The sequence below is a fragment of the Nerophis lumbriciformis genome, linkage group LG16 (assembly GCF_033978685.3).
Source record: "Nerophis lumbriciformis linkage group LG16, RoL_Nlum_v2.1, whole genome shotgun sequence".
NCBI lineage: Eukaryota > Metazoa > Chordata > Actinopteri > Syngnathiformes > Syngnathidae > Nerophis > Nerophis lumbriciformis.
Genome location: NC_084563.2, coordinates 27,550,960 through 27,572,602, shown reverse-complemented (window position 1 = coordinate 27,572,602; position 21,643 = coordinate 27,550,960). Strand labels below are relative to the sequence as shown.

The 21,643-nt window shown below is 38.4% G+C and overlaps 1 protein-coding gene and 1 pseudogene across 2 annotated transcripts; both read left to right on the top strand.

The window, feature by feature from the left end:
- Window positions 1-1,117: 1,117 nt before the first annotated feature.
- Window positions 1,118-1,226, top strand: LOC133617462 (5S ribosomal RNA; annotated as a pseudogene).
- Window positions 1,227-1,856: 630 nt separating this feature from the next.
- LOC133617407 (uncharacterized) lies at window positions 1,857-19,663 on the top strand. Of its 2 annotated transcripts, XM_061977348.2 has the most exons (4): window positions 1,857-2,253; window positions 3,265-3,531; window positions 10,547-10,771; window positions 17,663-19,659. In XM_061977348.2, the coding sequence occupies exons 1-4, from the start codon at window positions 2,151-2,153 to the stop codon at window positions 18,727-18,729; spliced, it is 1,662 nt and encodes a 553-aa protein (XP_061833332.1). In that variant the 5' UTR covers window positions 1,857-2,150; the 3' UTR covers window positions 18,730-19,659. The 2 variants fall into 2 exon arrangements, with proteins under 2 accessions (XP_061833332.1, XP_061833333.1); XM_061977349.2 differs by lacking the exon at window positions 10,547-10,771 and having other exon boundaries at window positions 17,663-19,663.
- The last annotated feature ends 1,980 nt before the right edge of the window (window positions 19,664-21,643 follow it).

The following is a 21,643-nucleotide window of genomic DNA, read 5'->3' as shown; positions in this document are numbered from 1 at the left end:
ACCGTCAATAAATCACTATTGTCTTGAAAAATGTATATCTGTTACATCAAAACACTGATTCATCTAAAAGAAGGTAAATAATTAGTCATACCTCCTTATTGTGCATGCCCATTATTTCATAATTTTAAAATTATATCCATGTTTAATATAAAAAAATAAGGATATTTTCCCAATAGTCTCAATGTCATGCAACTTAGTAACCTAATTCCACTTATTAGTTGTGCTAACCTTTTAGTGTAACGCGCACACCCTTTTATTTTAAAATAGGGTTTTATTTTAAAAAAAAGTTTTTTAATAAAGATCATGTGCGTGATGATATTTCTTATACAGATAATTAGCAGCATTTTTATTAGCTCCAAATGAGAGTTAAGTTGGTTTTGGCTAGTCGTTGTTGCAGAGGCTAAAAATGAAACCATGGTTTTCAATATTACAAATTTATATACAATCCAATTAAACTTACATTTTAAAACAAAAAGGTGTGAAACACATTAGAGAAAACACTTCAAATATCAAGTGAATTTGGGATTTTAGGTCATATGACCAGGAATCTATTGAAATGAAACATTTGTTTTTAATATCAAAATGTTTTTGATCCTATTTTAAAATAAAAGGTTAGCACGACGAATATAAAGTGGAATTTGGTTCCTAAATTGCATGATGACATGGAGACTTTTAAATCAAATAATTATTGTTTACACACAAAAAATATTTAAATTATAAAATCAGGAACGATATTAAAAATGTAGGACTATTTATTTAACCTCCTTTTAGACGAATCAGTGTTTTGATGTAGAAGATATACATCTTCGAAGACAATAGTAATTTGTTGACGGTTCCTAAGCATAAAGTAGTGTTGAGAGCGGCACCTCTCCTGCAATCTCCCCGCAGCATGAGAGAGCAGTGTGGGCACAGTGAGGGGGAGCTTCCGCTGGAGCTCCGGAGGCAAATATCCACCGTGAAAGCAACTTGACCGTCGTAGCAAAGGAAGACAATCACACAGCCAGAAAAAAGCACATTAGTGTACGCATGCGCACCAGGCTCTTAGATAAATAACAATTGTCTCCCATCCCGTCTGTAAGAGTTCCATTTAAAAAGGTTGGTTTTACCTCGTCTTTCGGCTTACGGCCATACTACCCTGAACACGCCCGATCTCGGAAGCTAAGCATTGTCGGGCCTGGTTAGTACTTGGATGGGAGACCGCCTGGGAATACCAGGTGCTGTAAGCTTTTACACTCACGCCAGAGGGCGCTACAAAGTGCTGAGACTACAGCTGTTGTGATTCATGTATTGCTTTAATTGCAACTATTCCAAAATAAAGGAATATATTCGGTTATTATAATACTTTTTCACTTAATATTTACAACTACAGTTGAAGGCACAAACCTTTACAACAGGATTTAAAACACAAATACCAACTAGAGCAATATTTAGATTGATTTAAAAATAATGGTCTGGTCTTTTGCAGTCAGTCAACCTCGCCCACGCCTCCTACCACTCCGTCCTGCATGAAGCTGAGGAGCCACGACTCCTCTCGCTCTGATCAGGCAACTTATGATTTAAAGGGGTCATATAAGCTACTGTTTATTTACCAAAATAAGTTGTATGTCTTTGTTTTGAAAATGTAAAAGTTTATTTTTATTTTCAGAATGTGGAAATAGTTGTACCGGGGGTGGGGGGGAAAGGGCTGGTTACTTGTTTCTCTCGCGAGATCTGGAAAAGAGCTGGTTTGTACATGTTTCTCTCGCGAGATCTGGAAAAGAGCTGGTTTGTTCTTGTTTCTCTCGCGAGATCTGGAAAAGAGCTGGTTACTTGTTTCTCTCGCGAGATCTGACAAGCCTGCGCGCGAATCAAACAGGGCGAGGATAAAGCAAGATGGCGTCTGACGGTGAAGACGTTATTGCAGTCGTCACAGTTCAGTGTTCTTAATCTGTGCGTCCATGTACACATATATGTCCTTTATTACACTCTATTAAATAGAGTAATAATAACTGTTTGTATATTAGTCTGAGCGCACTGTGATGCTTCTCCAGCTAGCTTAGCTTGCTAGTTAGCTTAGCTTGTTAGCTGCTAACAAAGAGAGGCGGAAGTGATGAAAACACATCGCTAAGCAGAGATCAAGTGTGAGTGTAAAGTGTTGTGATTGTGTGAAAATGTGCGAAAGAACCATAGCAGAGTACGAGGAGGAACTTTGTCCAACAAAAGAGGAGAAGGAGCGACAACATGAAAAACATCAAGTTGTGTTACACACAACAGGTTTGTTTACTTCTTACTCTCACATCTTTACTAACTTTATATTTATTATTAACACTTTTCTTCAATAGATTGTCTATAGGAAGATGAATTGTCATGTGAGGATGTTCAGACACACAATATTTATGAGAGGTTGATGTTCCTCTCAGTTTGTAACAAAGTGTATCAACATGTTTACACAAAACTCACACAGTCACCGGGGGAATATTCCAGAGAGCAGGTTAAGTGCAAACTCCTGAGTATGTAAAGCTCGAGAGTTTGACCTGCAAAAATAAGAGAGGTAATACAAAGTCAGACTCAGTTACCATGGTAACTGACGCTGTAAACCTAGCCTGCTAGCTGGCAGGTTTGACAAGTTATTTATGTGTGTAAAAGCTATACTGACCTGTTATTTCCTTCATATTGGTGCAGCCATTAACCTACTACAACACCTGCTACATCCACCTACTCAGTGGCCTAGTGGTTAGAGTGTCCGCCCTGAGATGGGTAGGTTGTGAGTTCAAACCCCGACTGAGTCATACCAAAGACTATAAAAATGGCACTCAGCATCAAGGGATGGAATTGGGGGTTAAATCACCATAAAAATGATTCCCGGGCGCGGCCACCGCTGCTGCTCACTGCTCCTCTCACCTTCCAGGGGGTGATCAAGGGTGATGGGTCAAATGCAGAGAACAATATGGCCACACCTAGTGTGTGTGTGACAATCATTGGCACTTTAATTTTTTAATGTGGCAGTGATTGTGGAAAAAACAAAGCCTGATCTAAAGATGACATATTGATCTCATACCATCTCAAACCAATTGGCCGTTCATTATTAAGTGAAATGTCTTAAAGTCGCTTAAATTTGTCTTTAACCAAGCAACACTAAGTTTTATCCAGTTACTCGATTAATCGAAAACATTTCCAGTAGAACACTTGATTAATAACATTTTCAATAGCCACAGTCCTATATTTCATGTACAATTTAATATTTAGCATGTAGGAGTTAAAATGTGTTTTGTTTGTGTCCTGTAGACATCCATCAGCTGATTGGACACCAAGAAGAATGTCTCCCTCATCTGCAGGGGGAAAGTTTCACTTCAGAGAATCCACAGCCCTCACATTTGAAAGGGGACGAGAAGGATCCGAAGCCCCCCTATTTTAAAGAGGAAGATGAGGGAGAGTGTCCTGTAGGGCAGGAGGAGGATGATGTCAGCAAGTTTCCACTGACTGTTGTCTCTGTGAAGACTGAAGAGCATGAAAACAAAGCACCTGAGTCCTCACAGCTTCATCACAGTCCAAGTAAGCACAACATCCACATATCATCTAATACAATGTTTGTGACACATGTTCATCCGGGGGCCACATTTATGACTAAAGATGGAGATATACTTGCTTTTTAACACCACCATTTAAAAATGAATGCTCATCAATCATCAACAGTGTAATTGCTGGGGTGTAACCATGTGACCTAGAGGCCGTCCTCCTTACCTCACGTGGTCAAATGAAGGCAAACATTCAATATGGCTACTGTTTATTTACCTTTAGCAGCACATATGTCAGCATATTTCAAAGGTTTAGTGGTGAAGATTATGGATGTATACCAAGTACCATTTTTTTTAGTACTGGTTCCTATTTATGTCGTCCATGAGGACCGTGAAGATTCTGGACTAATGACGCAACTATTGGTATTTTTAATTCTAGGTGACTGACATAACTATGACACGTTGTCACATTGAGTTCAGCTGCCGCTGCTACACATTAAAATCAGCTTTGAATAATGACAAATAAGGAAGCAACAACACGCACAAGTTTGATGTGTGTGTTATTGACAAGAAGATGACATAACTGCATTTTACCTTGCACTGCACACATAGTTGACTTCTTTAAGACTTCAAATAAACAGCTTTTTTTTTTTCTTTTTTCTTTTTCTTTATTTAACCAGGTAAAATCCCATTGAGATCAAATATTTATTTCCCAAGGGAGACCTGGCCAAGAGGGCAGCAGCAATGTTACGTTAAAAACAGTAAACAACACAAAAAACATGACATTTACAACATTAAAACTTGCTGACATAACACATGTGCATACAGACAAGGTAGACTGCAATCCTTTCACAGAAGCTTTAAACTCATTCAAGGGTTTGAAGTTGAATATTGGATTGTAGGTTATTCCAAGCCTTCGCTGCTGAAAACCTAAATGCTTTCTTGCCCATTTCAGTTCTTACTTTGGGGACGACAAATTGCAGAACATTCATTGAATGCAGATTGTGACTTCCTTGTTTCTTTGTTAAAAGACAAGACGGATAAGATGGTGTGATACCCAGAATGGTTTTGTAGATGAACACATACCAATAATTGAAGCGTCGAGCACATAAAGATGTCCAGTTAACCATTGAGTATAACACACAATGGTAAGTAGGTTAACCATTGAGTATAACACACAATGGTGAGTAAGTTAACCATTGAGTATAACACACAATGGTGAGTAAGTTAACCATTGAGTATAACACACAAAGGTGAGTAAGTTGGTGATGAATCTCAGTGCCCCGTGGTACACACTATCCAGCTTGTGGAGACAACCAGCAGTAGCATTCATGTACAACACATCTCCATAGTCAATAACAGGTAAAAAGGTTGTTTCCACCAATTTCTGTTTCACAGTAAAAGAAAAGCAAGACTTGTTTCTATAAAAAAATCCCAGTAAAAGTTGTACGTTTTTTTTTACAACATACTGAATGTGCTCCTTAAAACTCAAGTGGTCATCAATTAAAAATCCTGAATATTTAAAAGCAGATACTAACACAATTTGTTGCCCATTTCTTGTTCAAATGTTCTCACACAGGGCTGATCTTACAGTTTTTGATGTGGTAAAGAACATACACTTTGTTTTCTCTGCATTTAAAAGCAGTTGAAGATAGCAAAGTTGTTCTTGTACTCTGTCAAATGCATGTTGTAGATATTTAAAGGCCTCAGCAGGAGTGGGTGCTGTGCAGTATATGACAGTATCATCAGCGTAGGAATGGAAAGTTGAGTTCGGAATATTCTGTCCAACATTATTAATTATTAATGAATAATGGGCCCAACACAGAACCTTGAGGGACACCCTTTTTCACTTGCAGTATGTCCGAGAAGGAACCTTCTATCTGAACAGCCTGAGTTCTGCTTGTGAGGTCATTTGCAAACCATCCAACTGCTTGCTGAGAAAAACCAATAGCTGAAAGACGTTTGATTAAAATGACATGATCAACAGTATCAAATGCCTTTGAAAAAGTCAATGAAGAGGGACAGACAGCACTGCTTCTTGTCAAGAGCTTCAGTTACATCATTTATAAACTTCATATTAGCAGTAACAGTACTGGGATTTCTGCCAAAACCTGACTGAAATGGTGACAGAATAAAGTTGGTGTCCAAAAAGTCTTTTATCTGTTCACTGATAAGGGATTCAAGCACTTTTGCCAGAACAGAGAGTTTAGAGATCGGTCTGTAATTATTTAGATTACTAGGGTCACCTCCTTTTAATAGGGGGATTACAAGGGCAGATTTCCAATCCAAGGGATTTCATTTGAAATTAGAGTAAGGTTAAAAATGTGAGTCAGTGGTCCAGCTATAATTTCAGCTGCCAACTTTAGGAAGAGCGGCTCCAACTTATCTGAGCCAGCTGGATTTCTAGGTTTAAGTTGTTTTCGAGCCCTCATGACCTCTGTTGTGGTAAAGGGTGTAAAGTTAAAAACCTGGGTATTTTCAACGGTTCTTTCCGGAGTTAGCGGAACTTCAGTAAAGTTGTCAGAATTATAGAGAAAACCAGAGGAAATAAAATGATTATTTTAATGACTACCCATTTCTCTTCTGTCACTTACTCTGACACCATCAACAAGTATACTAGGTGGGAGATTGACTGAATTACAGCAGGCGGACAAAGATTTGATGATTTTCCAAAACTTCTTTGGGTGTTTGAGGTTTTCAGTTGTTGTGGAGAAATAAAATTATGATTTGACTTTCCAAAGTAGAGAGGTAAATTGATTTCTTAATTGTCTAAAATTCAACCAATCTGCTTCCAACCCTGACTTGCGTGCCCTGGCCCAAGCAGCATTACGCTCATGCAATACATCTCACAGGTCCGATGTAAACCACTGATTGTCACGTCCTTTAACCCTACATTTTCTAAAAGGGGCATGTTTGTTCACTATACTCAAGAAGTTTTCGTGAAAACAATTCCAAGCCAGTTCAACATTATCAAAAAGAGCAATTTTATCCCAATTAAAAAGATGCAAGTCATGTAAAAAAGCTTGCGTCTCAAATAATTTCATATTACGTTTTTCAAGAAGACGAGGCTTGCTTTTAGGAATCCTTGTGTCTCGCACTACTGCAATCACACAATGATCACTCACGTCATTAGGGAAAACACCAGATGCAACACATTTAAAGGGCATATTTGTTAGAATTAAGTCAATGAGTGTAGCTTTTTGAGGGCATTTAGGATTAGGTCTTGTAGCTGAGTTAATTAATTGTGTTAAATTTAGAGATTCACACTGTGCTTTCAAAGAGTCAGACACAGGTGTGAGCCAGTCCCAGTTTAAATCACTATTTCATTGTATTTCAGTTGAGACAGAAGCTTCACAAGAGTAGATAGGGAATTACTAGGGACAGATGGAGGCCTATAACACCCCACTACCATAATGTGGTGATTTCTAGCTCATTCAATTTCAAGTGCTAACAGTTCAAGCTCTTTACTTACTGATTCAGAGAGCACTAATTTAACATTAAACCTCTGCTTAATATATATGGCCACTCCACCACCTTTTCTTTGTCGGTCAGTACGATAGACATTATAGCCATGAATGTAAATATCTTTATCAAGCACACATTGTTTAAGCCAAGTTTCAGATAAGACTACAATATCAGCATTTGTTGAGTTTATCCAGATCTTTATCATATTCAGTTTAGGGAGTAAACTCTGAACATTGATATGAATAATCCAAAAACCAGATCTACTTTAAAATCCGCAGGTGTAAAACATTTTGTAGGTGTATCAGGGCCTGGATTAGTCTCAACATTTCCTGAGAGCAATAACAATAATATAACTACACATTTGCGCTTAAAGTTACCATATTTTGAGTCGGTCTTTAATCTTTCAAGGTAAGTGCTCACAATAGGGGAGGATGCAGTAATGTTGACGTGATCTCTCAAAACAAGGAAACAATAAGAATGAATGGACTCTACCATAGTATGCAGCCATTTGGTTTTGTCCAAAGTCACAGAAATCTTCAACTGAGATAAGGCCGAGGTTATTTTGTAGCTGCCACTATGATCAAATGTCAAAATATCAAATATGTCAAACTGTGCATCTTGAACTAGCATAGCTCATGAGTGGGGGTGACCAGACCCATTTGGGACACCAATAAAACCACACCAAAGTATAAAACACAATATACCGTATTTTCCGCATCATAAGGCGCCCTGGGTTAAAAGCCGCGCCTTCAATGAACGGCATATTTCAAAACTTTGTCCACCAATAAGCCGCCCCGTGTTGTAAGCCGCATCTAACTGTGCTAAAGGAATGTCAAAAAAACAGTCAGATAGGTCAGTCAAACTTTAATAATATATTAAAAACCAGCGTTCTAACAACTCTGTTCACTCCCAAAATGTACGCAAATGTGCAATCACAAACATACGTATATCAACATGGACAGAGCTGCGTGAAAAAAGCCACCCGGCCTCTTCGCGTAAACGTAAACTTACCTTAACCACTCGCTCATCTTTTCTTCATCCATCCCTTCGAGTTAGCTTTTATGATGACGCCGGCTGGAAAGGTCTCTTTTGGCAAGGTCTTCCTTTTGAATATCACCATGGGTGGAAGTTAGCATGGCAAGCTAGAACCACAGTGAAGGATGACTTCTCATTCCCTGTGGTGCGAATATTCACCGTACGTGCTCCCGTTCCACAGTGCGGTTCACAGGAATATCAGTTGCTGTGAAATACGGTAGTAATCCGTGTGCGGATGGAGAGATTGCGTCTTTTCATTAACCGGATCCTTGTCGCTTAGTAGGAGCCATTTTGTGGTCTTTACAGATGTAAACAGGAAATGAAACGTACGGTGATATCCGCGCGTTTTTTCTTCTTCTTCCGGGGGCGGGTGGTTGCTTACAGTAGAAGAAGAAGCGCTTCCTGTTCTATGGGGGCGGGTGCTTACCTTGGCGGTTGCTTGCGTAGAAGAAGAAGCGCTTCCTGTTCTACCGGGAAAAAAGATGGCGGCTGTTTACCTAAGTTGCGAGATCGAAACTTTATGAAAATGAATCTTAATATTTATCCATATATAAAGCGCACCGGGTTATAAGGCGCACTGTCAGCTTTTGAGTAAATTTGTGGTTTTTAGGTGCGGCTAATGGTGCGGAAAATACGGTAATATTTTGTGACATAGTGAGAGGAGAAGTTCCACTTGTTTTACCACTTTTGAAGATGTTAGCAGACAGGGCTAAAGACTAGCAACCAAGTCCGATGGGTGGAAGCCCGTAAACGAAGCCAATGGCTAGAGGCAAACAGCAGGTCGATGGAAGGCTAGTAGGCAGGTCGATGGTGGAAGGCTAGCAGGCAGTGGTGGAAGGCTAGCAGGCAGGTCGACGGTGGAAGGCTAGCAGGCAGGTCGACGGTGGAAGGCTAGCAGGCAGGTCGATGGTGGAAGGCTAACAGGCAGGCCGGTGGTGGAAGGCTGGTAGACAGGTCGACGGTGGAAGGCTAGCAGGCAGGTCGATGGTGGAAGGCTAGCAGGCAGGCCGATGGTGGAAGGCTGGTAAGCAGGTCGATGGTGGAAGGCTGGCAGGCAGGTCGATGGTGGAAGGCTAGCAGGCAGGCCGATGGTGGAAGGCTAGCAGGCAGGCCGATGTTGGAAGGCTAGCAGGCAGGTCGATGGTGGAAGGCTAGCAGGCAGGTCGATGGTGGAAGGCTGGCAGGCAGGTTGATGGTGGAAGGCTAGCAGGCAGGCCGATGGTGGAAGGCTAGCAGGCAGGCCGATGTTGGAAGGCTAGCAGGCAGGTCGATGGTGGAAGGCTAGCAGGCAGGCCGATGGTGGAAGGCTAGCAGGCAGGTCGATGGTGGAAGGCTACTGGCGTGGTTGATAGAGTGGCCAAGCCTGAGGGTTCCTGGTTCAATCCCCACCTTCTACCAACCTAGTCACGTCTGTTGTGTCCTTGAGCAGGACACTTCACCCTTGCTCCTGATGGGTCGTGGTAAGCGCCTTGCATGGCAGATCCCGCCATCAGTGTGTGAATGAGTGAATGAGACGGGATGAGTTGGCTAAGTACAAAAATGAGTCGACATTTTTGAATGAAAGAAACTGCTGTTCTAAATGTGTCCTCTCGATGTCGCAATAGCAATTCTTTGTATCTTTGTAGATGATGCTACATATGTAAAACACAACTAAAACACATGATGTTAGTGCACCAGTCGGGGAAAATGAGCAAACTACATCAATAGCATCCTGTAATTTGATTTTGATATTATTTATTTATCTTGATATATTGAAAATGAACACCAATGAGTTGAGTGATGAACATTATCACATAATTGATTCTGAAAGTGTAAAAAAGGACAACTAAAGATAGAATACTATTGTATGTAATAAAAAAAACATTACCGGTATGTTTTGTACATTTGCAGAATGTGTTTGTTCTATTTTTAAACAAAGAAAACAATCTGCAGTTGTCTTTATTTTTACGTTATCTTGCCGTAGTTTTACCAGTCCGGCCAACTTGGAGTAGATCTTCCTCCATGTGGCCCCCCATCTAAAATTAGTTTAAACACCCCTGGCCGAGTTCTTTCTGCGAAAAGCAGATACGAGAAAAAAATCTAATTATGAAACGGAATAGATCCCTAAATATTTGTTGAGTAATATCAAGGATTATCCGTCGGTGGCGTTCCCAGACATGTGGAACTATCTTGAATTCCAGACATCATTCTACACCACAAATTATGGTTAAGTTTAGAGATAAAGTTTAGGTGTCATAGACCGTATACAGAATAAAATATTTACACACTTTATATCAGTGAGTGTAAAGTTAAGAATGCCTCAATCAATGCTGCCTTGTACTTATAAAAAAAATGGCTCCTCATCAAATATCCAAATCTGTTTTTGTACTCACTTTTGAATTAATTTTAGTGGCTGGGACAAAAGCAAGTATTTCCCGTGTTTGTATTGGTTGTTTTGCTACACACCTTTAACACAACACACGAAATAACACAAATATTGTCATTGTGTTAACAGTGTCAGTCCAAAACTATTTCTATTCTCTCTTTATCTTATTTACTTATTTACCCAACAGACGTCCAACAGCCCCTTCACATTAAAGAGGAAGAGAAGGATCCACAGCCCACCCATATGAAAGAGGAAGAGAAGGATCCACACATGAAAGCGGAAGAGGAGGGAGAATGTGTTGTAGGGCAGGAGGAGGATGATGTCAGCAAGTTTCCACTGACTGTTGTCTCTGTGAAGACTGAAGAGCATGAAGACAAAGCACCTGAGTCCTCACAGCTTCATCACAGTCCAAGTAAGCACATATCATTTTATTCTCAGGGCATTCAATCCATCACAACTGGACTGTTCACTTTGTCTTAGAAGACTCATCCAAGTAGGCTTCATCACTTCATACTCATACACTTCAAGTCTTAAATCTAATCATTGGAATTTAGAGGGGAACTGCACTTTTTGGGGGAATTTTTCTATAGTTCACAATCATTATAAAAGACATGATGGCGGATATATATATAAAAAAATCGCATTCTAAGTAGGGCTGGGCGATATGGCCTTTTATTAATATGTGGATATGTTTAGGCCATGTCACGATACACCATATATATGTGGATATGTTTAGGCCATGTCACGATACACCATATATATGTGGATTTTTTGCCTAAGCCTTGAATGAACACTTGATGCATATAATCACAGCAGTATGATGATTCTATGTGTCTACATTAAAACATCCTTCTTCATACTGCATTAATACTGTATATGCTACTTTTAAACTTTCATGCAGAGAGGGAAATCACAACTAAGTCAATTTAGTAAAAGTGTATTTATTAAACAGTTATTAAGCAGTGGCACAAACATTCATGTCATTTGAAAACAGAAAGTGCAAGATTGTCAGAGATATTTTAAAACAAGCTATTAGTGCACTTTTGTGCATGATGTCACTAAGATGACATATCAAAACAACACTAAATTAAAGCGCACTTTTTGTACAGAACGCCACTACAATAGTTCAAAACAAATAAAGTGCACTTTTGTGCATATTGTCACAAAAGATATTTCAATAAGTGTCAAATAAAAATGAGCTGCATAATAGGAAATCAAATAGTGTATGTCCTTCACTATGTGGTAGGTTCCTGCGGACGTTATCTCCTTCTGTTGTTGACTATTTGTTTCATACGGTGTTGATCTGGAAATGGTTGCTTGGGCATTTTGTGGGTGTGGCACTAAACGGAGATGTTGACATGCAGAGTTTCAAGCACTCCTCATTGTCTAGCGGGTGACTTTTCAAATGATGCTACATTAGCAGTGCTGCTACTTTTTGTAGCAACGCTTTTGCCGCATACTTGTTCACCATCTACCTGCTTGAAGCCAAACCACCGCCAGACGATGGACCCCCTGCTGTTTTTTTGGGGGGGAATGAATTATTCCTTCATTTGTTACCAGATTGTCACCTTCTTTCTCTCATATTACCACTAGCACCACAGCTAACGTTACCATGCCACTACCTGTCTGCTTCGTGAAAGCGTATGACGTTGCACACGTGACAGTATGTGACGTATGTAAGAAGGTGCGCTTGTTTTATGTCTCTGTGAGAAGGAGAGACAAGAAAGAGTGAGAAGAGCCTGTAGTGTAATGCCTGCAGCTAAAAGCAACTGTGTGAGAACGTATACTCCAATATCACCATATAGTCATTTTCTATATCGCACAGAGACAAACCCACGATATATCCAGTATATTCCATATATCACTCAGCCCTAATTCTAACTCATAAATGTAAATAAAAGTCCACTTGCAATGGAGCCAATGGGAGGTCCTCTATAACCATCCAAAATACACCAACAATACTCCATTTGCATTTTGTGGCTTGAATGTCCACCAAGTGTTAGTTGACTTGAGTTTATTTGGAACGTGCAAGCATACAACATGATACATCACACATGCATGCATAAAACATGATGCATCACACATGCATGCATACAACATGATACATCACACATGCATGCATACAACATGGTACATCACACATGCATGCATAAAACATGATGCATCACACATGCATGCATACAACATGATACATCACACATGCATGCATACAACATGGTACATCACACATGCATGCATACAACATGATACATCACACATGCATGCATACAACATGATGCATCACACATGCATACAAACAACATGATACATCACACATGCATACATAGAACATGATACATTACACATGCATGCATACAATATGATACATCACACATGCATGCATACAACATGATACATCACACATGCATGCATACAACATGATACATCACACATGCATGCATACAACATGATACATCACACATGCATGCATACAACATGATACATCACAAATGCATGCATACAACATGATACATCACAAATGCATGCATACAACATGATACATCACACATGCATGCATACAACATGATGCATCAAACATGCATGCATACAACATAATACATCACACATGCATGCATACAACATGATACATCACACATGCATGCATACAACATGATACATCACACATGCATGCATACAACATGATACATCACACATGCATGCATGCATACAACATGATACATCACAAATGCATGCATACAACATGATACATCACACATGCATGCATACAACATGATGCATCAAACGTGCATGCATACAACATGATACATCACACATGCATGCATACAACATGATGCATCACAAATGCATGCATACAACATGATACATCACACGTGCATGCATACAACATGATGCATCACACGTGCATGCATACAACATGATACATCACACGTGCATGCATACAACATGATGCATCATACATGCATGCATACAACATGATACATCACACATGCATGCATACAACATGATATATCACACACGCATGCATACAACATGATGTATCAAACGTGCATGCATACAACATGATACATCACACATGCATGCATGCATACAACATGATGCATCACACATGCATGCATACAACATGATACATCACACATGCATACAACATGATGCATCAAACGTGCATGCATACAACATGATACATCACACATGCATGCATACAACATGATGCATCACACATGCATGCATACAACATGATACATCACACGTGCATGCATACAACATGATGCATCACACGTGCATGCATACAACATGATACATCACACGTGCATGCATACAACATGATGCATCATACATGCATGCATACAACATGATACATCACACATGCATGCATACAACATGATATATCACACACGCATGCATACAACATGATGTATCAAACGTGCATGCATACAACATGATACATCACACATGCATGCATGCATACAACATGATGCATCACACATGCATGCATACAACATGATACATCACACATGCATACAACATGATGCATCACACATGCATGCATACAACATGATACATCACACATGCATGCATACAACATGATACATCACACATGCATGCATACAACATGATGCATCACACATGCATGCATACAACATGATGCATCACACATGCATGCATACAACATGATACATCACACATGCATGCATACAACATGATACATCACACATGCATGCATACAACATGATACATCACACATACATGCATACATGATACATCACACATGCATGCATACAACATGATACATCACACATGCATGCATACAACATGATACATCACACATGCATGCATACAACATGATACATCACACATGCATGCATACAACATAATACATCACACATGCATGCATACAACATGATACATCACAAATGCATGCATACAACATGATACATCACACATGCATGCATACAACATGATGCATCAAACGTGCATGCATGCAACATGATACATCACACATGCATGCATACAACATGATACATCACACATGCATGCATACAACATGATACATCACACATGCATGCATACAACATGATACATCACACATGCATGCATACAACATGATACATCACACATGCGTGCATACATGATACATCACACATGCATGCATACAACATGACACATCACACATGCATGCATACAACATGATACATCACACATGCATGCATACAACATGATACATCACACATGCATGCATACAACATGATACATCACACATGCATGCATACAACATGATACATCACACATGCATGCATACAACATGATACATCACACATGCATGTATACAACATGATACATCACACATGCATGCATACAACATGATACATCACACATGCATGCATACAACATGATACATCACACATGCATGCATACAACATGATACATCACACATGCATGCATACAACATGATACATCACACATGCATGCATACAACATGATACATCACACATGCATGCATACAACATGATATATCACACATGCATGCATACAACATGATACATCACACATGCATGCATACAACATGATACATCACACATGCATGCATACAACATGATGCATCACACATGCATGTATACCACATGATACATCACACATGCATGCATACGACATGATACATCACACATGCATGTTTAAACATGATACATCACACATGCATGCATACAACATGATACATCCCAATTTCCAGTTTGTCTTTTCAACATGTTTGAAAAGGAGTAGGAAGAAGCAGAGCTTATTTAATCCTACCCCTTTTCTTTTACATAACAGTTGCTAAAACTTTTCTTCACTTCCTGTTCTCAATGTATTCACAATATACTCCATAAGTAATCACAATAAAAATAAATAAATAATAATGAGTGAAGTAAGTTAAATTTCATATGGTGAGATGAGTAAGATGATGTAGAAAATGAATGATGGATGAAATAAATTGAGAATGTTTATCTTCTTCTTTGTACTTTGTAAACACTTTAAGTGTGCAGAGTTTCTTGAAGTGGATCATATTAGTACATTTTTTGATTGCTTTGCCTCATCCATTCCATCATTTAATTCCACATACTGATATACTGAAGGTCTTAAGTGTTGTACGTGCATACAAATGTTTTACCGTAAATTAAATTTTTCTCTAAGAATATATTTCTCCTCTTTTTTTGAGAATTGTTGTACATTCTTGGCTAGCAGGTTATAGTTTGCTTTGTGTATCATTTTAGCTGTTTGCAAATTCCCTATGTGGTGGAATTTCAGTATTTTTGATTCAATAAATAGTGTTTGTATGTTGTCTATATCCAACATGATGTATTATTATAACTGATCTTTTTTGTAACACAGTTAATGAATGAAGTGTACTTTTGTAGTTATTTCCCATATTTCTTCACAATAAGTCAGATATGTAACACTAGTGAGCAGTAGAGAATATGAAGTCATTTTTGGTACACAACATGTTTTGCTTTATTCATTATTAAAATATTTTTGCCACCTTATGTTTTATATTTTGTATATGAGATTTCCAGTTAATTTTATCATCTATTAATACTCCCAAAAACCTGGTTTCTTTTACCCTTTCAATGTCTATTCCGTCTATTTGTATTTGTGTTTGATGCTCTCTTCTATTGTCACCAAATTTTATTATTTTACTTTTACTGAAATTCAAAGATAGTCAAAGCATCTTTTTAATGTGTTCATTTCTTCTGTTATTATTTGTATTATCTTCTGTGTGTTCTCTCCTGAACAGAAAGCAGTTGTGTCGTCTGCAAATAAAACTAACTTTAAGTCCTTTGTAACTTTACAAATGTGTTTTATATAAAGATGAAACAATCTGGGTCCCAGTATTGATCCCTGGGGTACACCACAAGATATATCTAGCCGTGTTGACATATTTTCACCCATCTTCACATATTGCTTCCTGTTGGTTAAATAACTTCTTACCCAGTTCAAGACCAAACCTCTGATGCCATATCGTTCTAGTTTTGTTATTAAAATATCATGATTAATTGTGTCAAATGCTTTAGTTAAGTCCATGAATACTGCGGCCGCACATTCTTTACCATCTATTGCATTGCTCATTTCCTCTGTTATTTGGATTAATGCTATCCATTTTGACATATTAGCTGTGAATTCTGGTGTGTAGTTAGTAAACTGGTGTATGTCTCCATTCTTATAAATTGGTACGACTTTTGCAATTTTCATTTTGTCAGGGAACTTGCGGGTTAGAAATGATACGTTGCTGATATATGTCAGAGGTTCTGAAATGTCTTCTATAACCTTTTTTATGGTTACCATATCTATTCCATGACAGTCGGTTGAGGTCTTGGATTTACAATGTTTTACAATTTTGATTATTTCTTCTTTTGTCACGTTCTTAAGAAACATGGAATTGGGATTTCTGTCTATGAGCTCACTCAAGTCCTCAACTGATCCATCATCTGCATTTGGAAATCTTTGTTCCACATTGTTTCCGATATTAACAAAGTAATCATTAAAACGTTCAACTATTTGGTTCATATTGTCATTTTTTTGTATTTCCATGTAGAAAGTAGTGGGGGTAATCTTTCTTAGCAGCATTTTTAATGATGCTATTTAGGATGCCCCATGTTGATCTCATGTTGTTTCTGTTCTTCTTTAATAATTGTCTGTAGTATTCCTTCTTACATGTTCCTAGTATACCAATTAGCTTGCTTTTATATTTCTTACACTTATTTTCTGCCTCTATAGATGTCTGTGTTATTAATATTCCATATAATGTCTTTTTTTTGTGACAAGCATTTTTCAGTCCTTTTGTCATCCATGGTTGGTTGTTTTTCTTTTGCTTCTTACTAACTTTTTGCCATGGACAACATAAACATTGATATTGTACATGTGGGCCAATATATATATATATATATATATATATATATATATATATATATATATATATATATATATATATATATATATATATATATATATGTATATGTATATATATATATGTATATATATGTATATGTATATATATATATGTATATATATGTATATATATATATATATATATATATATATATATATATATATATATATATATATATTTGATGTGGCAAGCTACTTTTGCAGTGTAGCTTGTAGTGTAGCGTGCTACAATTCTCTGAGGATAGCTTAGCTACATTTAATTGAGAGTAACTTGTAGCTTAGCTTACTACATTGTCCAGGTAGCTTGCCCATCACTGTCTATTTGGCCTAGCTCACATGTCAATACTGCAAACTTCAATACAGTAACACCTCATTTGTTCTGCAGACGTCCAGCGGGTGTCAGCGGGGAGTCATGAAGAGGAGTGGCACACCAGTGTGGGACAGAAGGAGCTACAGGCCCCCTCCCACATTAAAGAGGAGCAGCTTCATGATGAAGATGAAGCTCAGTCCTTACAGCTTCATCACAGTCAAAGTGAGGAGAACAGAGGGGCGGAGCTTGTAAGTCAACACATCACAGAAGCTGATGGAGAGCATTGTGAAGATATCAAGTCAGAACCAGACAGCATCTTTGCTCCACTGTCAGACATGGACCACATGATGTCACACTCTTCTGATCACAGTGACCACATCCAAAAACCTTTGGAGAGTAAGAATGACTCTAAAGGTGATACGAGACATCACACTAACAACAAACACTTTGACTGCTCTGAATGTGGGAAATCATTTAGACTGAAGACTAATTGTACAGTACACATGAGAATACATACTGGAGAGAAACCTTTTACTTGCTCCGTTTGTCAGAAGAGTTTCTCCACAAAGCAAAGCATGACCACACACATGAGAACACACACTGGAGAGAAACCTTTTATTTGCTCTGTTTGTAAGAAGAGTTTCTCCACAAAGCAAATCATGGCCACACACATGAGAACACACAATGGAGAGAAACCTTTTACTTGCTCTGTTTGTGGGAAGAGTTTCTTCCAAAATGGTAACATGACCAGACACATGAGAACACACACTGGAGAGAAACCTTTTACTGGCTCTTTTTGTGCTAAAAGATTCAACACTAAGAAAGACATGACCACACACATGAGAATACACACTGGAGAGAAACCTTTTACTTGCTCTGTTTGTGCTAAAAGATTTAACACTATGAAAGACACGACCAGACACATGATAACACACACTGGAGAGAAACCTTTTGCTTGCTCAGCTTGTGCTAAAAGATTCAACACTAAGAATAACATGATATCACACATGAGAACACACACAGGTGAGAAAACTTTTGCTTGCTCTGTTTGTAAGAAGAGTTTCTCCAGCAAGCATCACATGACCACACACATGAGAACACACACTGGAGAGAAACCTTTTAGTTGCACTGCGTGTGTTTAAAGATTCATGTATAAGTATCAGGTCAGTAAACACAAATGTGTAACAGTCATGGAAGCTGCAGGGATGTAAAAACACTTAAACAGTGATTGTGCTAAATGTGGTTTAAAAACACAGCATGTTTAATAAGAATGTATATTTGATGTTGTATGTAGTGCTTCTCATCTTCTAGTCTTATATGTTGTCCTCTAGTTACTTTTTAAGTTGTGTGCATGTATTGAATATTATATATGTAGCTACTATTTTATTTTGTTTTCTCACTGTTAAAGAGAGGACATCTTATTATTCTCATTTGTATTTTTTTCACACATTTTTTCCATTGCATTTTATTGATGTTATTATCCAATTAAAAGTATGAATGAATAAAATGGTTAACAAAATGTGGACTCTGGTAGATTAGCAGCATTGTTACATCATGGATGTTAACTACTGCAAAACATCAACAAAGAAGAAAAATGCTGAAGTTAGCAACACATCACTGAACTTTAGAGCCATCGTGAGTGGAGTTGCTTGTTTTTATTGCTGCATTTGTACTTATTTCATCTCACATCTTCACTTTTAATCCTAAAGTCTTCTTCACATATATTGTTGTAGGCTTCTAACATTTATGTTTCTGATGTGTGTGTGTAGTCTGTGGAAAGGGTTGTTGTCCCTTGTGGATCCAATTGTTCACTTGCACAGATACATCTTCATCATCATTAGTTGATTATTGTTCTTCGGTCAATGGTCAACAAAATAAACAAACAGTTGTACATTCATAGATTGAAAAAGAAAATGTTGCAGAGCGAAAGTGTTTAGGCTGAAGTTGAACACTTATTTTGCCTAACCCTATAAACAATGTCAAGTACAAGATGAACTTCCGAAAATGATGAAATGTCCTTTGTACAACATATTATAAATACACATTATACACAACATAAACACAGTTCAATGATATACACAGTAAAGGCATGTGAAATATCCTTGTACACGTGTTAAACCTTTGCACCAATTAAATACTATATACAAACACTTCCATTATTATTTATATCTCACACTTAGTTTGTAATGAACATTGATCATCGTATTAACTACAGTGTTGATTCAAGAGTGATATATTTTTTCAAGACATGTTCTTTAAATGTGTGAATGGAACTGGAACATTTGAAGGAATGATCCAAGCTGTTCCTAACCCTGCAGTGTAACAGCATCACAGCTTGTTAGAGACCAGGGAAAACTGGAGCTCAGCCTTTTAGCGGCCCGGACAATAAGATAAGAAGTGGCAGGAGTTGGTCAGTGGGCAAGCAGTCAGAGCATGGACTGTGGATGTCGGCCAGAGCGGAGTTATGTAACCTTTCCACGCCCACTTCCCCCTTGTGGAGCCGAGCAGACACACTCCAGCGCCCACTGATGATTTACTGCCGAGGATGACACAGCGGTTCCACGTTCCGTGCTCTCATCCCTCTGACGACTGGGACCAGCTGGATCAGTTGCAGTGTGTGCTATACAGCAGTGGTCCCCAACCACCGGGCCACGGCCCGGACCGATTGGTACCGGGCCACACAAGAAATTAAAATTGTATTTTTTATTTTTTTTAATTATTAAATCAACATAAAAAACACAATATATACATTATATATCAATATAGATCAATACAGTGTGCAGGTATACAGTCCGTAAGCACACATGATTGTATTTCTTTATGACCAAAAAACAATTTAATTTCATGTATTTGTTTTGAAAAGGTCAGGGGTAAGCGGGCAGATTTGGTGGGGGAGGTTTTACAAGAGGCATACTTGCCAACCTTGAGACCTCCGATTTCGGGAGGTGGGGGGAGGGGGTGGGCGTGGTCGGGGTGGGACGGGGGCGTGGTTGGGGGCGTGTCTAAAAGGGGAGGAGTATATTTACAGCTAGAATTCACCAAGTCAAGTATTTCATATATATATATATATATTTATTGTATTTTATATGTATATATATATATATATATATATATATATATATATATATATATATATATATATATTTTATTATATATATATATATATATATATATATATATATATATATATATATATATATATATATATATATATATATATAAAATAAATACTTGAATTTCAGTGTTCATTTATTTACACATATACACACACATAACACTCATCTACTCATTGTTGAGTTAAGGGTTGAATTGTCCATCCTTGTTCTATTCTCTGTCACTATTTTTCGAACCATGCTGAACACCCTCTGATGATGCATTGCTGTGTGGCACGCACAAAAGTGCTTTCATCAAATGCACTAGATGGCAGTATTGTCCTGTTTAAGAGTGTCACAACATTGCTGTTTACGGCAGACAAGCTGCTTTACGGTATACAAAAAAGTGACTGCTGTTGTTGTGTGTTGTTGCCACACTGGGAGGACGTTAATGAAACTGCCTAACAAAAAACCCACATAAAAAAACCAAGAACTCGCCCTCCATCATTCTATAGTTATAAAGTGATTGGGCAGGTACGCTTTTTTATATTGTGGAGGACCTGAGTCCGCCTGAATTTCGGGAGATTTTCGGGAGAAAATTTGTCCCGGGAGGTTTTCGGGAGAGGCGCTGAATTTCGGGAGTCTCCCGGAAAATCCGGGACGGTTGGCAAGTATGACAAGAGGGCAGTATGGTGGAAGAGGGGTTAGTGCATGTGCCTCACAATACGAAGGTCCTGAGTAGTCCTGAGTTCAATCCCGGGCTCGGGATCTTTCTGTGTGGAGTTTGCATGTTCTCCCCGTGGCTGCGTGGGTTCCCTCCGGGTACTCCGGCTTCCTCCCACCTCCAAAGACATGCACCTGGGGATACCCTGCAAAAAATGTTCTATAGAATCTCTATAGAAATATATAGAACGCTATAGAATTTCGTCGGAATTTCTTTAGAACTGAAGATTCTATAGAATAT

Coding starts and splice junctions, on each gene's coding strand:
- LOC133617407 (XM_061977348.2), top strand. CDS start 2,151: ATGTGCGAAAGAACCATAGCAGAGTACGAGGAGGAACTTTGTCCAACA. Junction 3,532..10,546: donor ACAGCTTCATCACAGTCCAA/GTAAGCACAACA, acceptor TTTACCCAACAG/ACGTCCAACAGCCCCTTCAC. Junction 10,772..17,662: donor ACAGCTTCATCACAGTCCAA/GTAAGCACATAT, acceptor TTTGTTCTGCAG/ACGTCCAGCGGGTGTCAGCG.